Source organism: Pipistrellus hanaki (assembly GCF_964339955.1).
Source record: "Pipistrellus hanaki genome assembly, chromosome: 21".
In the NCBI taxonomy this organism is placed as follows: domain Eukaryota; kingdom Metazoa; phylum Chordata; class Mammalia; order Chiroptera; family Vespertilionidae; genus Pipistrellus; species Pipistrellus hanaki.
This window is the reverse complement of record NC_140523.1, coordinates 2,545,021-2,559,883: the sequence shown is the minus strand read 5'-3', so window position 1 is coordinate 2,559,883 and position 14,863 is coordinate 2,545,021. Positions and strand designations below refer to the sequence as shown.

At 54.6% G+C, this 14,863-nt stretch overlaps 1 protein-coding gene across 1 annotated transcript in view; it reads right to left on the bottom strand.

Annotated features, from left to right (window-relative positions):
* Window positions 1-14,172, bottom strand: part of ST8SIA2 (ST8 alpha-N-acetyl-neuraminide alpha-2,8-sialyltransferase 2) — a 28,399-nt gene extending 14,227 nt beyond the window's left edge. The window contains exons 1-2 of the mRNA XM_084868997.1: window positions 13,923-14,172; window positions 1,911-1,973 (exon numbers count right to left, since the gene is read on the bottom strand). Coding sequence (XP_084725123.1) covers window positions 1,911-1,973; window positions 13,923-14,020 — 161 coding nt within the window. The 5' untranslated portion in view covers window positions 14,021-14,172. The remainder of the gene's footprint in view (window positions 1-1,910; window positions 1,974-13,922) is intronic.
* Window positions 14,173-14,863: the final 691 nt, after the last annotated feature.

Here is a 14,863-nt window from a genome sequence, read left to right as displayed (position 1 = left end):
ACATCGATTTGGGGGGTGCACGTTGTCTGTGCGCGTTCTCCCCAGACAGCTCTGTTCCTCGGCATCCCTGACTGGTATCACTCGTCTTGGGTTCAAATAAATGCAACTTTAGCAGGGAATCAAGGAGTCAGGAGTTACTGACCAAGTCCTAGCATCCAGGCTTCCGGGAAGCCTGTGAGAGGAACGGAAGACTTGACCCTTTGGACTGTTTGCCGATTCCCCAAGTTGTGTGACTGTGGGAAAATCACTTGGCCTCTCTGAGCCTCAGAGTTCCCATTTGTAGGAAGGGGGTATAGAAGAGGAAGACACCAGCGCTAAGGCTCTGGAATTCCGGAAGGACCACCAATGGCCCGTACCCCTCGCTGGCTGCTGTCTCACGAGGCTCCAGTGGGAGGTGCTTGTGGCTGTGTTTCCGTAGTGCTGCCACTTCCGTGGGGGCCACAGGAGGGAGCAGGGACCCCCAGGGCCACTGACTTAGCTGCCATACCCCAAGACCTCAAGCTCCGCCGCAGCTGACGCCAGCAGACGTGTGATAGAAACACCAGGAGGCCGGCTGATAGTCTCATCAGTAACCATTGACGGGGCCTCTTACGGTTTAATTTAGATTCAATCTGGGGAGCTGCTCCTCTGAAAGGAGCATATTGGGTGCCCCGGGCTCTCTCAGCCGTGAAGGATCAGCAGGGGGATGGTGACAGGGATGCTCACGGAGGAGATGTGCTCAGAAACCTGCGGAGAGGGCTCCAGGCTTCTCTGTGATGGAGGGAGGGACGCGGGAAATGAAGGCAGGAAAAAGAAAGAGGCAAAGGCCGGCACGGACAGCGGTCAAACTCCGTTTGTCTCTCCTTTCTAGCGCGAACGTGGATGGGCTTCTGCCTAACCAGCCGTGGTCTCGCTGAACTTGAACCCTGGCTCTGTCGCTGGGGGACTGGGGCAAGTCGCTTTGAGTCCCTGGCTTCTGTATTCCTCTCTTTAAAAATCAAGGGAACGGATGAGATAGCCCCAGGGACCGGCTCTGCTCACTGGCTGTATGTGCTGGGTGTCGCACAGAGACGGCTGGATGAATGAACCGAGAGTCCTCTTTAGTGGATGTGTCCTCCTGTCCTCAGCACTCCGTCCAGCCCAGCGACACTAGAGTCTGTTGGCTTGCAACGCATTTGCTCGCTGCCCCGCACCAGGCTGTCCCCTGGCCAAGTACTGTCATAGGAGGAAACACTCTCAGAATGTAGGATGTGCGTTTAATGATCAAGGTTCGAATTGCTCAGTTGACTCCCTAATATTTGTAAGGGGCCTCAGCAAAGTTGCTGAATGCCTTACTTTCCATCATATTGTCCTGGACGCGAGATCTACAATGAAACTGGGTGAATGCCCCGATTCTCTTCCGAGTCTCCATTGCTCAGCAAAAAAAATGCAAGTTACGAATAAGCTCTCTGGTGGCCCTACTGCTTCCAAGTGGGTGGACTCTTGTCCAGAAAGTGACTCTTAGCATCTGAGCAGCCTCTAGATCAGGGGTCCTCAAACTTTTTAAAGTGGGGGCCAGATTACGGTCCCTCAGAGAGCTGGAGGGCTGGACTATATGAACTACTAATTCCTACTGTAACACCTCTGCTGCGCTCACTGCCCAAAAAACCTGGCGGGCAGGATCAGACTCCTCTGCGGGCTGCATGTGGCCCGCGGGCTGTAGTTTGAAGACCCCTGCTCTAGACCTTGGGCCATTTCATGGCCATTTTTATGGACAGTTCTCCTCCCCCCCCACCGCCCCCTGCCCAAAGTGATTAGGAAAATGCAAAGGCAACGTGAAAGAAAACAGATCTATTTGCCAAGTAGGAAGGGCACCGCCCCGCCAAGAGGAGAAGCAGATTAATAGCTGCCTTACAGCAAAAACAAATGAACACAAAATCTAATTTACAAACCTATTAGATTTGCTATGTAAGCTGTTCATGGCCGATCTGATTGCACCTCTGCCTCCGGAATTCCTGCAAGACAAAGGAAATGCATTATTTATAAACACAGCTCTTCTTTGCACAGCCCTCGTCGGTCCTCGGGAGATCCCGCAGCCAGCCCCAGAGACCTCCCTCTGGCCTTTCCAAGATGGGCAGCATGCCGACCCGGCCACAAACCCAAACATCTCTCAGGGACGGGACCTCCCAGATGTTCCTCTGCCTGCCGCTTGAACATAGTTTCATCCACACCACCGTTTCCCCTTGAGACTTCCGGTTTCCCCTTGAGACTTCCGCTTGGGTCCTGAGACAGAGTCCTTTGGGATTCATTTCTCCTGCGCCACCCCACAAGACACTGCTCCTTAGCATGTCTCTGAATCTGCTCCCAGAGTCTCTGGTTTTCCATCCAATGTGTCAAGATATTATACATTACATTCCACACTCGAGACACCAGAAGTTCAACAGAGGCAGCCAGATGGCTCAGTGGTGCCTGCAACCGAATGTGGTAGCGGTTTGGGTTTTGCTGACGAGAGGAATCATATTAAGTGGTGTCACTTTTTGGGGAGCAGGAGGTGGGTGACTAACGGGGTCCTCCACACGTTCCTCTGGAGCAGTGGTCGGCAAACTCATGAGTCCACAGAGCCAAATATCAACAGGACAACGGTTGAAATTTCTTTGGAGAGCCACATTTTTTAAAACTTAAACTTCTAACGCCACTTCTTCAAAATAGACTCGCCCAGGCCGTGGCATTTTGTGGAAGAGCCACACTCAAGGGGCCAAAGAGCCGCCTGTGGCTCGCGAGCCACGGTTTGCCGACCATGGCTCTGGAGGATACATTTTTTCGAGTAAAAGCATCCGGAGGCCCTTTCCAGGCCAACCATCCATTCAGTCCTGTTGGATTCCGTTCCGGACCTGGACTCCAAGGCCAGATAGTCTCGCGATGCTTGGCTATCACACGGGGCCAAGGGACGGGTGACTCCATCTTACCCTCGTACCTTGCCCACTTTGTGCCCTGGGCACTGGTTTTAAAAAGTTGTAGGTGAGGCTCCTTACTTTATGTGAAATCATTTTTTTTCTTGCCGATTAGAGAATGTGTGGTTTGAGGACATACTTCTTCGTACTTTTCTCGTTGTTACTACTTTCTGTTTTTTAAAGTTCAATCTAGCCTTTGAGTCAAGGCGTTGGTGGGGTCCAAAGGAACAACTGAAGTCTGGGAAAGCTGCGTATTTTAAGGAATGATGTGACCTAATGAGAACACTCTGGGGGAGGTTGATGTCTTGAGTCTGGATTTTTTTTATAGGCTTCACATACTTGTAGATATTTTGTGTGTGTGTGTGTGTGTGTGTGTGTGTGTATGTGTGTGTGTGTGTGTGTGTGTAAACACATATACTGTCTTTCCCTGATAGACTTACATGTCTTTTTAAACTATTTGGCAACAGGCAGTGTTCTCCTACTTCACAGCTAGATGACTGGACAACAGAAAGGATGCTGTGACTCTTGAGTGTCTCAAATTTGCCACTCCTAAGTCTAGTTCTTAATTACCCAGAGCATCATTGGTTCTTCACACGTCAAGTCAATTCTCAATATTTCTTTTTTGTCCCCCCTGGCTCACCTGGGGACGGTGGAGCTCTTGCCTTCTAACTCGGGGGCTGGGACTATCTGGTTAGTTCTGGCTCCTTCACCATAGACCACTCGGGTCAGCCCCAGGGCTTCCCGGGCCAGAGGAGACTCCGTGTGACCATGAACATCAGAGCAGTGTTAGCCTTAGAGGCAGCAAAAGTGCTCCTTTATAGCATGGTGCTCGCACCGAAGTTAGATTTAGTCCCAGCGCCACCCCTGCCTGTCGCCAACGTGTTAGTCTTCTCCAGCTCCACCCACTCAACTAACTTCTTTCTCATCAGGTCAGGCCTGGTGTCTCTATCCCTGTGCCTAGCAGTCTCCGAGACACCTTTTCCTCTAGAGCAAATCTTATCACTGCGCCAAAGCTCTTGAACTTCATAGACACAGAAATGGTGCTGGGCACAGAGCACTGGATAGAGTGTAGGTTGCAGCCTTGACAGTGGTGTTTCCATGGCAACAGGGCTTCCATGGATGCTTCCATAGGTGCCAACGGGGAGGGTGAAGTCAGCAAGCTCATGGTCATCTCTCTTCTGCCACTGAGCGCAGCTTATTGACTGCCCGGCTCCTTGCTCTGCCACCCTCTCTTCCTTCCTGTGAAATATTAGCTTGGTGGCATTCAGCCATTTGCTTTGATCTCAGCAAACTTGTGCTTATCAGTCAGCTTCTGTCGTGGTACAAAGAGGTGCCGGTCCACCCTGGGTTCTCCCCTCTGCTCAACTTCAGAAAACACCCGTGAGAACTGAGGACTTTGGTCAGGTTCCAGCCGATTGCGCCTGTCTTTCTATAAAAGCACTTATGGGCAACTGCACATCAAATGGCAAACATTCCCCATCAGGCTTAGTCCTGATCCTTTCTCACCATGAACTGTCACCTGTAACCTGTGGGACCCAATCCTCCTATATAATAAAAGGCTAATATGCTAATTGGCCAAAAGGTGGAACAACAGGTTGCTATGATGCACACTGACCACCAGGGGGCAGACACTCAAGCAGGAGGGAGCGCAGCTCAGCCAGAAGCTGGGATCGTGGCTTGTGAGTGCAGCAGCAGTGGCAGGAGCCTCTTCTGCCTCCATGGCAGTGCTACGGATGTCCAACTGCCGGCTTAGTCCCCCCCACTCCCCTTGGGGAGTGGGCCTAAGCCATCAGTCAGACATCCCCAGTGGGCTCCTGGACTGTGAGAGGGCACAGACCAGGCTGAGGGACCCAGTGCACAAATTTCATGCACCAGGCCTCTAGTAATTTATAATCCAAACCAGAACACCTTCGGAGTAAACAGAGCCCCCCTCTCCCCCCAGGTCTTACCACAGGGTGGCCCTGCACAGCCCTCCTCCTCTGGATAGGTTGAGGCATGAGGAATGACTCCAAGGTATGGGTTCAAGTTTTCAGGGTGTCTTTAATATTCCTCTGGCTCAGAAAGTCCATTATTTTAAATCATGTCCTCTCAACACTTTATGGTTCCATTTTTACCCGGAACACCAATCCTGCTGTAACACCACCGTTCTCCTGGTGGTGCCAAGCGGCGGCAATAGCGATGCCACAGAGGCTGTCTTGCGGGTGTGAACGCCTCTATCGCAGGGCCTGGCCTGGAGCAGACGCTCAGTGGGTTAGCTTGCCCTCCTCCTCGGTTAGTGAATCCCCTCACCTCCCCACCCTTTTTCAATGCAGAGCAGGTGATGGATGAAAATAGATCAGCATCTGTTTGCTGCCCTGCTTTAAAATTTCAGGGCAAGGAAGTTAGAGGCAAACAAAAGAACTCGCTATTTCCAGCGAGTCTGCACTCCCCTTTCAACAGGGAAACTCAGGGAGGGCGGTGCCCAGTTGTGATGCGTTAGAGCAGCGGTTGGCAAACCGCGGCTCGCAAGCCACATGCGGCTCTTGGGCCCCTTGAGTGTGGCTCTTCCACAAAACACTACGACCTGGGCGAGTCTATGTTGAAGAAGTGGCGTACGAAGAAGTTTAAGTTTAAAAAATGTGGCTCTCCAAAGAAATGTCAATCATTGTACTGTTGATATTTGGCTCTGTGGACGAATGAGCTTGCCGACCGCTGCGTTAGAGAGACCCGCCCTCATTTCAGAGATGGGACCACTGAGGCCCAGAGAGCTAGAGCTTGTCCTTAAGGTCACCTGGAAAGCCCCGATCGCCAACTCTAGACTCGTTTTCCATCCTCACACGAGAACTCTCTCCCCGTCCGGGCACCTTCTCTGTGCTGGGTCATCTTTGCGTGTGCCCAGCATCTAGCACAGAGCTTCTAAACCCCTGTGCACGGTGCAACAGGTGCACTTCACGCCACCAGCTCTGTGATGACCACAGGAGCCCACGGACCCGTCACAGAGGGCAGGTGCCCTTTTTCCTCCTGGGGCATTGTGAGGGCCTGGTATGGTGGAAACAGACATGCTTTCCTGGCGGGTGCTAGCTACCCTGAAACGCTGCCCGTGAAAAACAGGCATGGAGCACTTGGCAGGTGCCACGTGCTGGGTATACAGCGATAAACAGGCAGGAGAGGGTTCTTCCCTTACAAAAAACCATCTGAATAAGATGAAAAAAACCCCCACAAACTAGAACAAAAGGCAATAGCCCAGCCCCAAGTCCTCGGTGGCTAACCTCCACCGAGTTCCAAGACAGAAAATAGAAACAACACCACACAATGGGGCTCTGATGAAGACCCCAAATCCCAAAGTCAATACGTTGTACTTTATTTTATCTCAATTGATCTCAGCTCCCCAATGCCCCAGCTTCCAAAGGTAAGATTAGGTACCATTAAGCCAGCGAGACCAGCATTGATTTAAAAACCCTCCGTGATGCCAGGGGAGTGGGGAGCTTGCGGACCCTGATGGATCTCCTTGTTATCGGCCTGATTGCTGCAGCCGGCTAGCAGCCAGTGTGGCTCATTCCCAATTCTGGCCACATCCCTCAGTCCTCTGGCTCCTGTGTGCCAGGCCATGGAGCCTGTGTAGAACCACAAGTCACCCTGATAACCATACTTAACTTTATCTGGGACTGGGCATTCTTTTTTTTAATATATTGTTTGTTTGTTATTTCAGAGAGGAAGGGAGAGGGAGAAAGAGACAGAAGCGTCAATGATGAGAGAGAACCATGGATTGGCTGCCTCCTGCATGCCCCCCACTGGGGATCAAGCCCGCAACCTGGGCATGCGCCATGACCTGGAATCAAACTGTGACCTCCTGGTTCATAGATGGACGCTCAACCACTGAGCAACACCGGCCGAGCCATCCTTGTCTTGTAAGTCATCCACAAGATGGTTTGATTGGAGGATGCTGTGTTTGTACGCTGGGCAGTTTCCCAGATACAGTGGGAAATTATCTCTGGTTCTGTTTCTGGAAGAGATTAGCTCCCTCTCTCTGGAAGTTTTGCAAAGAGTTGTCATAGCTTCCCTCTCTCTGGGGCACGTGGTGGCCAGCCTGTCGGCAATGGGTAGACCTCAGTCATTTTCCCGGTCTGCCTTCGCTGGTTTGCGTAATTTTACTTTATTGACTTAATACTTTGCTTTATTTAAATCGACTCACTTAGAAACATAAATGAATTGATCATAAAGGAATCTTGATTTCACCATCCTAAGTAGAATACCACTATCCCTTGCCCTAAATAGAAAATAATGGCAACAATAAATGCAATTACGTTCTTGGCTTCCATCCCGCCCGGAGGCTGTCTTTATCCGAAGGGGCAGATGGGTCCTAAGAGGCCCCCATACTCTCACCTTCCGTCACCCCTTGAGTCCGCCCCCCCTCAATTCCTCCATTTCTCATAACTGGGGGTGGAGTTTGGAATTAGACAGCAGGCTGGGCAGGTCACTAAAGCCACTCGGAACTCTAGGGAACTGTTCCTGTGTGTGCCATCGGTGAAGGAGGGCCCTTGGCTGTGGAAGTGGTCACGTCTTAGCCAAGCTCACAAGGGACTCAAGGCCAAGGCCAAGGCCAAGGAGTGCTTTGCTGCCCAGCTTCTCTGGAGATTTCTCTTCCTGTTCCAGCCTGGGTCAAGGTTGTTTCTTGCCCAGGCACGCTGCAGCCTCCTTAGAGATCTTCCGTAATCAATTCAGCCCTTCGTTAGGATTCCTCCTTGCTGTACCTCATTCCTGGGTCTCATCGGGAGAGGGACAACAAGAGAAGCATCTCTGTGCTCAGGGCTATCTCCCGGCACCTGGGAAAGAGTGGCTAGACCTCGATACAACCCAGCTCTTTTCTATCTATTTACTAAGCACGTAATTTACCGTCTCAGTTTATTTGTCCATAAAGTGGGTCTTGCAGGGGTTTTATAATAAAGGTGTGAAATAATATATGAAAAACTCTGGTGCACCCTTGAACCAAACACTAAAGGAGGCAGGTGGTAAGGAAAGGGGCAGCTGGGACCCTGGATCTGGGAGGGAGGGGTGCTCTGGGCTGTAGTGCCCTTGACCTCCATCCAGGTCTTCCCTCCATGGGGTTTAGGCTTTCCGGAGACCAATGGGTCCTTCCACTGAGTGGGGGCAGGCAGGCAGGCCAACAGCATTCACAGAGGGCCCACAAAAAAGTACGCATGCGCACTCCCCACGGTTCTAACTTCCGGGGTCGGCTGCTCGGGCCCCTTCCAGGAAGTGCGTTCCAGTAGACGCATCACAAAAAAATGTGATGATTTCTCTAATTCCAGGTTTTTGTCCTTTCCTCTTTTTCTCCCTCCACTCACCTCCCCACCATGCCTCTTGGTATTAACACAGTTTTTTGAGTTAAATAATGCATGGACGTTGTGTGTTGTTAAAACCCAAATCCCACTCTCAAATCAATGTGTCTTGGGCACCTGCCAGGCGCTCCTCATGCTCATTAGGGGATAGTTTAGCGTCCACGTGAAGGGACTCTCAAACTTCCGGAAGCAGCGGTGCGGTGGGAGGAGCTTGCGCGCAAGCTTCGGGCTTACAGAAGAGTATTCAGAAGTCGCCGTGCTATCCGTGCTATCCGTTTACCCACTCATTCTCTCCGGAGAGCTTATGCTTCCTCCCTTCATTATTTAAGCGCCGCTGACATTTACCGAGAAAGGCGTGAATTAATCCTGGCTGCCGCTCCTGCGAGCACAGCCAACACCTTGTTCTTGAAATCGGAGATGGGGATACCCGACAGCAAGCGCCCCCACCTCCGTGGGCAGAGTCCAAGAGATGTTTAAGGAGGCTGCAGTGTGCCTGGGCGTTTAACTTCTTTCTCGATAGTTAAATAAATGCCAGAGTCCGGCTGTAGCTCTGCCCCCTTCAGCCTGTTGGTGTTATTCTTCCAGGTTTCTCTCTCCCACGGACCTTCGTGTTTGCAGGCTCTGTCCTTGGGAAATCCGAGCATGCGTATTTCCCCGCTGGATGTCATCTCTGGACAGTTCTCATCCTTTGGAGCCTGGATTTAAACCCCAGCACTGCCACTTCCTGGCTGTGTGGCTGTGGCTGAGTTGCTTAACTGCTCTGTGCCTTAGCTTCCTCACCTGCGTCAAGACGATGACAGTAACTCAGACCCCGGGGGTGGCCGGGGAGGTGACAGGTGCGAATATAGCCAAAGGGCTTAGGATATGGCCTCGCACACAGCAGAGAGGACAAAAATGATCGCTGTAATTCCTGCTGACAGCCTCCGTGGGGAAAAGACGGGTGAGGTACTCTTCAAGATTGACTCGGAGCCAGACGATTGGATTTCAGGGGTCAGTAATATTTCCAGAAAATTGGGGTCGGGGAGTCACAGGTTAACCAACCTCTTGAGCTAACAAGGCCATCACAAGATTTATCTGCCAGCTCCCTCCTTCAGGAAAGAACGGGCATCCATGCCTTCCAGGAAACACGAACGGCATCTCAGTATACGGAACAGTTCTCGGGACAGCCCGATTGGCAACTTGAAACCAACATATTTGCTGTTCGCTGCACTGTGCCTTCTCTCTTCTTTCTTTTTCTTCTGCGATCGCCCCCCGTATGCAGACCAGCATCTGGGGACCACCGACCTCAGGGTCATTCAACCTCCAGCCGTTGACGGAGGCTGGGACTTGTAGCCGGGGGCCTCACTGAGGGACCAGGAAGCAGAGCCCAGTGCGTCCGACAATAATAAGAAAAAGCGTTCGGGGAAACTCTGTGAATGAATGGCTAGAGCGTCATTCATTCATTCTCCCAGAGAAATTCCAGAACTCAAACACCCCCACACACACCAGGAGGGAACTGGGTGAATCAAGACTCCTGTCTAGCCATGTCGGGCGGAGCCCCGTCCCACCGACCTCTAATAGACACGTCTTGTTGGGGCCACTGCTGTCTCTCCTCCCCAGCTGGAGCAGTCCCCTGCGCCAGCGTGAAGCCTGAGACAGCTGACGCCGAGAAAACCCTGGGACAAACAGGTCCCGTCAGGACACCAGGCAGTTTCCTCGCCGAATGACGAATCTCAGGCCACCGGGGAGCATTTACCACCGGCCCAGCTGCCACCCAGGAGAGTGACTAATCCCAGCACTTAAGGACAAGCCCCAGACCGGCAGTCAGTCAGGCACTGATGGCACCTAAGCATCTCACCCCGGGCTTCTCTGGGGAGATGGCTTGTCTCCCAATGCACCCCCTTTCCCTCCACCCGCCCATGGCATTCAGGTCCCAGCCCCTCCCTCAGGCATTGTCACTGAGGTTTCCATCTGTCTGTCTGATTCACTTCTGCTGAGAGAGATGAGGCTCCGGGCTTGTCTCGGGGCCACACAGCTGCCACAAGTCTTGACCGACCCACCCCCACTCCCTGGTGTGACCAGCATTGGAAAATCAAAACCCAGCCTGCAAGTGCTATTTTAATAAAGAGTATCTTTGTGATGACACAGGCAGACCTGGCCTCCCATGTCTCACGCCCTCAGTATTTCAGACACCCGACTCGCAGCCTCCTTCCTGGGGACCAGCCCTCGCAAGCAGACGATTGGCCCCGAGTTCAGTCTGCTCTTAATGCCAGCATGGGGGTGGGTCAGGTGATAAAGACAGAGCTGGCACTTGGGCTCTGGCAGGAGGAGGGTAGCGAGGCTGTGCGGGCAAGAAAGGACTCTCGGCCGAAACCGGTTTGGCTCAGTGGATAGAACGTCGGCCTGTGGACTGAAAGGTCCCAGGTTCGATTCCGGTCAAGGGCATGTACCTTGGTTGCAGGCACATCCCCCGGAGGGGGTGTGCAAGAAGCAGCTGATGGATGATTCTCTCTCACCGATGTTTCTAACTCTCTCTCTCTCTCTCTTCCTCTCTGTAAAAAGTCATTAAAATATATTTAAAAAACCTGTGTTCTGAGCAGGTGCAGGGTGTTTAATTGCTATTAGAATAGCATCACCCTTTGTGGGGCAGAAGGCTGAATGCTTGTTTTCGTCATGTCCTAGGCCCGAGTTCATCCAAATGATATTTTATGGGCTTCGTTTAATAAACCATATACTTATCACCAGGGGCTGGGGGTAAGGAAAATTAAGCCATAATTGTTGAGCCCATTTCCATAGGATACTGGCGTGCTCAGGGTATATACAGGAGGGACAGCTACCCCAGACATTCTGAAGGAGTGGGGCGGGGTCTGAGAATGCTTTGCAAGGAGGTTGTTTTCAGAAAGAAGAACGCGTGTGCCAAGGCCCGGAAGCTTGAAGCCACGGTGCATTCTGGGAACTGGGAACCATGTGGCATGGATGGCTGGAGCCCAGGAAAATGGAACGGGGGGGCAGGGGCTAGGTTGTGTATTATCTGTGCTCCAAGCAAATTTATAAAATTTAAAATTTTATCATTTTAAATTACCAAATTCCACTGACTCTGAGAAGCATTTATAACTTGCAATTTACAACATCCCCAATGAGTAAGACCCAAACAGTTTTAAAACCCAGCAACCCTGCTCCGTAACAGGACAGAGACCACGAGTGGCGAATTGGTTTCCAAACCGAACACCTATTTACAATGTAAATGTGACGCTAGAATCCATTGGCAATGAGGACTTGGAACGAGCGAGTTAAAAACCAGAGTCTCTTTCCTTCCTGTTTTATCCCCCAATCGTGTTTCTATCTGAGTGAAGTATTCGGGACTGGAGAGAAGAAGGAACTTTAGAGAGAAAAAAAGTCGCATCGTCTTGAGAGCAGATTTGCATGCTCCTTAGAGAGTGTCTGGCTGTCACGACGCAAAGAAAAGGTCATTTCCTTTCCCATCTACTGGACGTGGCCTCTAAAAGGTGCCCCTTACCTCGCTCTCGGCTGTCGACATGGCTGCCAGTTTTTTCCCAGGCAGGGGACCTCCCTCACAATGAAATGGGGGCTCCCCGCCCCCAATGAAACAGGTCCTGGGGGCATACTCATAGCACAAAACAGTCTGGGTTTTGTTTCCTTTTGTTTTTAATACTTTTTAAAATTTTTTTATTGTTTTCTGAGAGGAAAAGAGAGAGGAGACAGAAACATCAATGACGAGGGAGAATCACGGACCGGCTGCCTCCTGCATGCCCCCTACTGGGGATCGGCAACCTGGGCCTGTGCCCTGACCGGGAATTGAACCGTGACCTCCTGGTTCCTAGGTCGACACTCAACCACTGAGCCATGTGGGATGGGCGGGTTTTAAATAGATATGCAAGCACCCTTCTTAGCTCAGGCCTTAGAGCTTATGGCTGGCCTGTTGGAACAACCTGATGTAGGGAATGGGGGCGTTACGACACACCTGGCAGAAAAGTGCAGCTTTACGTGCAAAGTGATGACCTGATGGCATTAAAAAAAATCAGAAGTCCCCCGCATGTAGAAGGCATTTCACAAAAGTTCAGCGAACAGACGAGCGAGCGAGGGGTGCCCGCATGCACACCCAGCACTCGTTAGGATTTTATAGCAGAACAATGGGCAGCCGCTGGTCCCGCCCTCTCACATGCCCAGGTCAGCGAGTGCTCTGGGCCAGGCCGAGCCGACATCCGGGAGGAGAGTGGGGGGCCGGGGGTTAGAGGAAGGCCCTCCCCAGTGGGACCCCCATCACCCCAAAGGTGGCCAGCCCGTTTCCCCTCCTACCCACGCTGTGGAGTTAAGCGGTCACAGCAAGCTCTTCCCTGTCTGGGTGGGAGCTGTTGGCGCGCCGCGTATGAACTCGGCGGCATCTGTGAAAGTTTTCGGAGCTCCGTGGTGGGGGAAAGCTAGGATGATGCGGAGAAAGAGGCAGAGAGGGTTCTGGAAGCGCGGTGGGGTTCACAGGAGGGGTCCTGGGGTGGCACTGATGGACAGGGGCAGGGGGAAAGAGGAGAACGGGAAGCGGCGCCGGCCCCAGGTGTGGGTCCATGGGGTGTGGGCATTCTCGGCCTAAGACTGGCATTAATTTTCCTTTCGAGGAAACTGTCAACCGCAGGCTCTCCACTCCGTGCTGATGGGATGAAACTACAAATGGGACAAAGGAGGGGCGCAAGAGGCACGGATGCCAGGGTTGGCACTAGCCCCCTGGAGCAAGGGACCTTCTGCCCACGCTGAGAACTCGCCGTCTCAGGGCACAGGGCCGGGTAGCTCTGCTCTGGGCCCCTCCGAACCCCCGCTGCCCCCCCCCCCCCACCTGCCCGCTGCGGGCTGGCGGCTTTGTGTGGCGCGGAAGCAGAGAGGGGCCGGGCCCCACGTGCGTGCGTGCGGGAGGCTGCCGGGCGGGTGCGAGCATCAGCCTCCGGGATCCACGGCTGGGGTGTCCGCGCTAGGACAGGGGCTCGCCGCCGCGCCCCTCTCTGGAGAGATCCCCAGAAACGCTGGGGCGAGACCGCGCGCCAGGGGGCCCCGAAGACCACCGGGCGGCGACATAGACTTTCCAGAAAGGTCTCGGTCTCCCGCGGGGAGAGCGCACGGGAGCTCGGGGGGTGCAGGGGCGCCGTGGGTTCGCTGCGCTTCCAAAGCCAGGCGAGGGCGGGGGGTCTCAGCCCAGCCCCGCGCGCACCCCAACGCCAGGTTCTCCGGACCGCGGGGAGAGCGCGTGTGTGTCTTTCTCTACCGGGGACACTCCCCTTTCCCGGGAGCCCCCCATGCAGAGCCCTCGCCCTCCGCCGGTCTGGGGATCCCTTCCCCCAGCGCACAGATCCCCGCGCGTCCCTTGCCCACTTTGCCAGGGCGAGAAAGCGGCGGAGCCGGAGACAAAGAAACTCCTGCCTCCTCTGCTCCCGGCCCCTCCGCCCGCCCCAGACACTCCCCGGCGACATCGCGCGTGGACACTCCGGAGAGGGGAGGGGGACAGGGGGCCCGGCCGGCTGGAGGCTGCCCGGGGGACACCCCACCCGCCGCTCCCCAAACCGTCCCGGGCCCAAGGCGCGGCCACCCTGGCCACAAGCGCCCGCCACCTAGGGGGGCGCGGCGCGCACAAAGCGGATCGGGGTGATGGGGTGGGCGTGTGCGGAGAGTCCGGGAGGGACGGATCCCGCCGCCGCCGGGCGCAGCTATTTACCCGATCTCTTCCTCGATCTCCGAGATGTCCGCGAAGATGAGGCAGACCACCAGCAGCGTGAGCGCAGCCAGCATCCAGCTCCGGAACTGCAGCTGCATGGTGGCTTCGCGCCCCCGGGAGGGACCGTGCGGGCCGGAGCGGGGAGCGGGGAGCTGGGCGCAGCCGGGCACACACCCCGCGCTCCCGGCGATCGGGGCCGGCGGCGGCGGCGGCAGCTGCGATAGCGGCACACAGGGGTTGTTGCTCAGGCGAGGCGAGCCAGCTCTCCCTCTCCCCCTCGGCTCCCGCCCGCCCCTTCTCTCCCCCTCCCCTCCCCTTTCTTCTCTTCCCTTCCCTCCCCCGCCCCGCGTGGGGGCTCCGCGCGCAGTTTGACAGCTCTGCTCCGCGCCTCTGCTCGCCTCCGCCCACCCGGGCCCCTCCGATGTCCAGCCGCCCGCCTCGGGGTACCCCGCGTGCCTCCTTCCAGCTCCTGGGGGGCTCTGGGACGTGGCTGGAGCCGGCCACTCCCAGCCTAGGGGGCTGAGCTGGGGAGCCGCGTGCGCCCAGGTACGGAGCACCGAGCACCGCCCCGCGTACCCCGCCTGGCTGGCTGGCAGACGCCCTTCTCCGCCAGCTCTTTGTCCCGTGCCTCCCGCTTTCTCTAAAAGTTTTCCCGACACAAAGGCCCGCACCTGGGGACAGCCCCCAGCGCGCGGCCAGGAGGCGGTTTCAGGCCGCCAGGCGTGTCAGCAGGATTCAAATTCAGACGGGAGGTGGGCCAACAACTTTGGTGGAGATGGTGACTGCCAGACACTCTGCACCTCTCCGCCCTCCTCCTCCCTACTCCCCTGCACCAGGCACTCATCTTGGTCTCCACTGATAGATGGGTGGAGACTGGGTTCAGAGAGGTTCCCTGAGTTGCCTGAGGTCACACAGCCGTGGCTGGAACCCCAGGCTGTGCC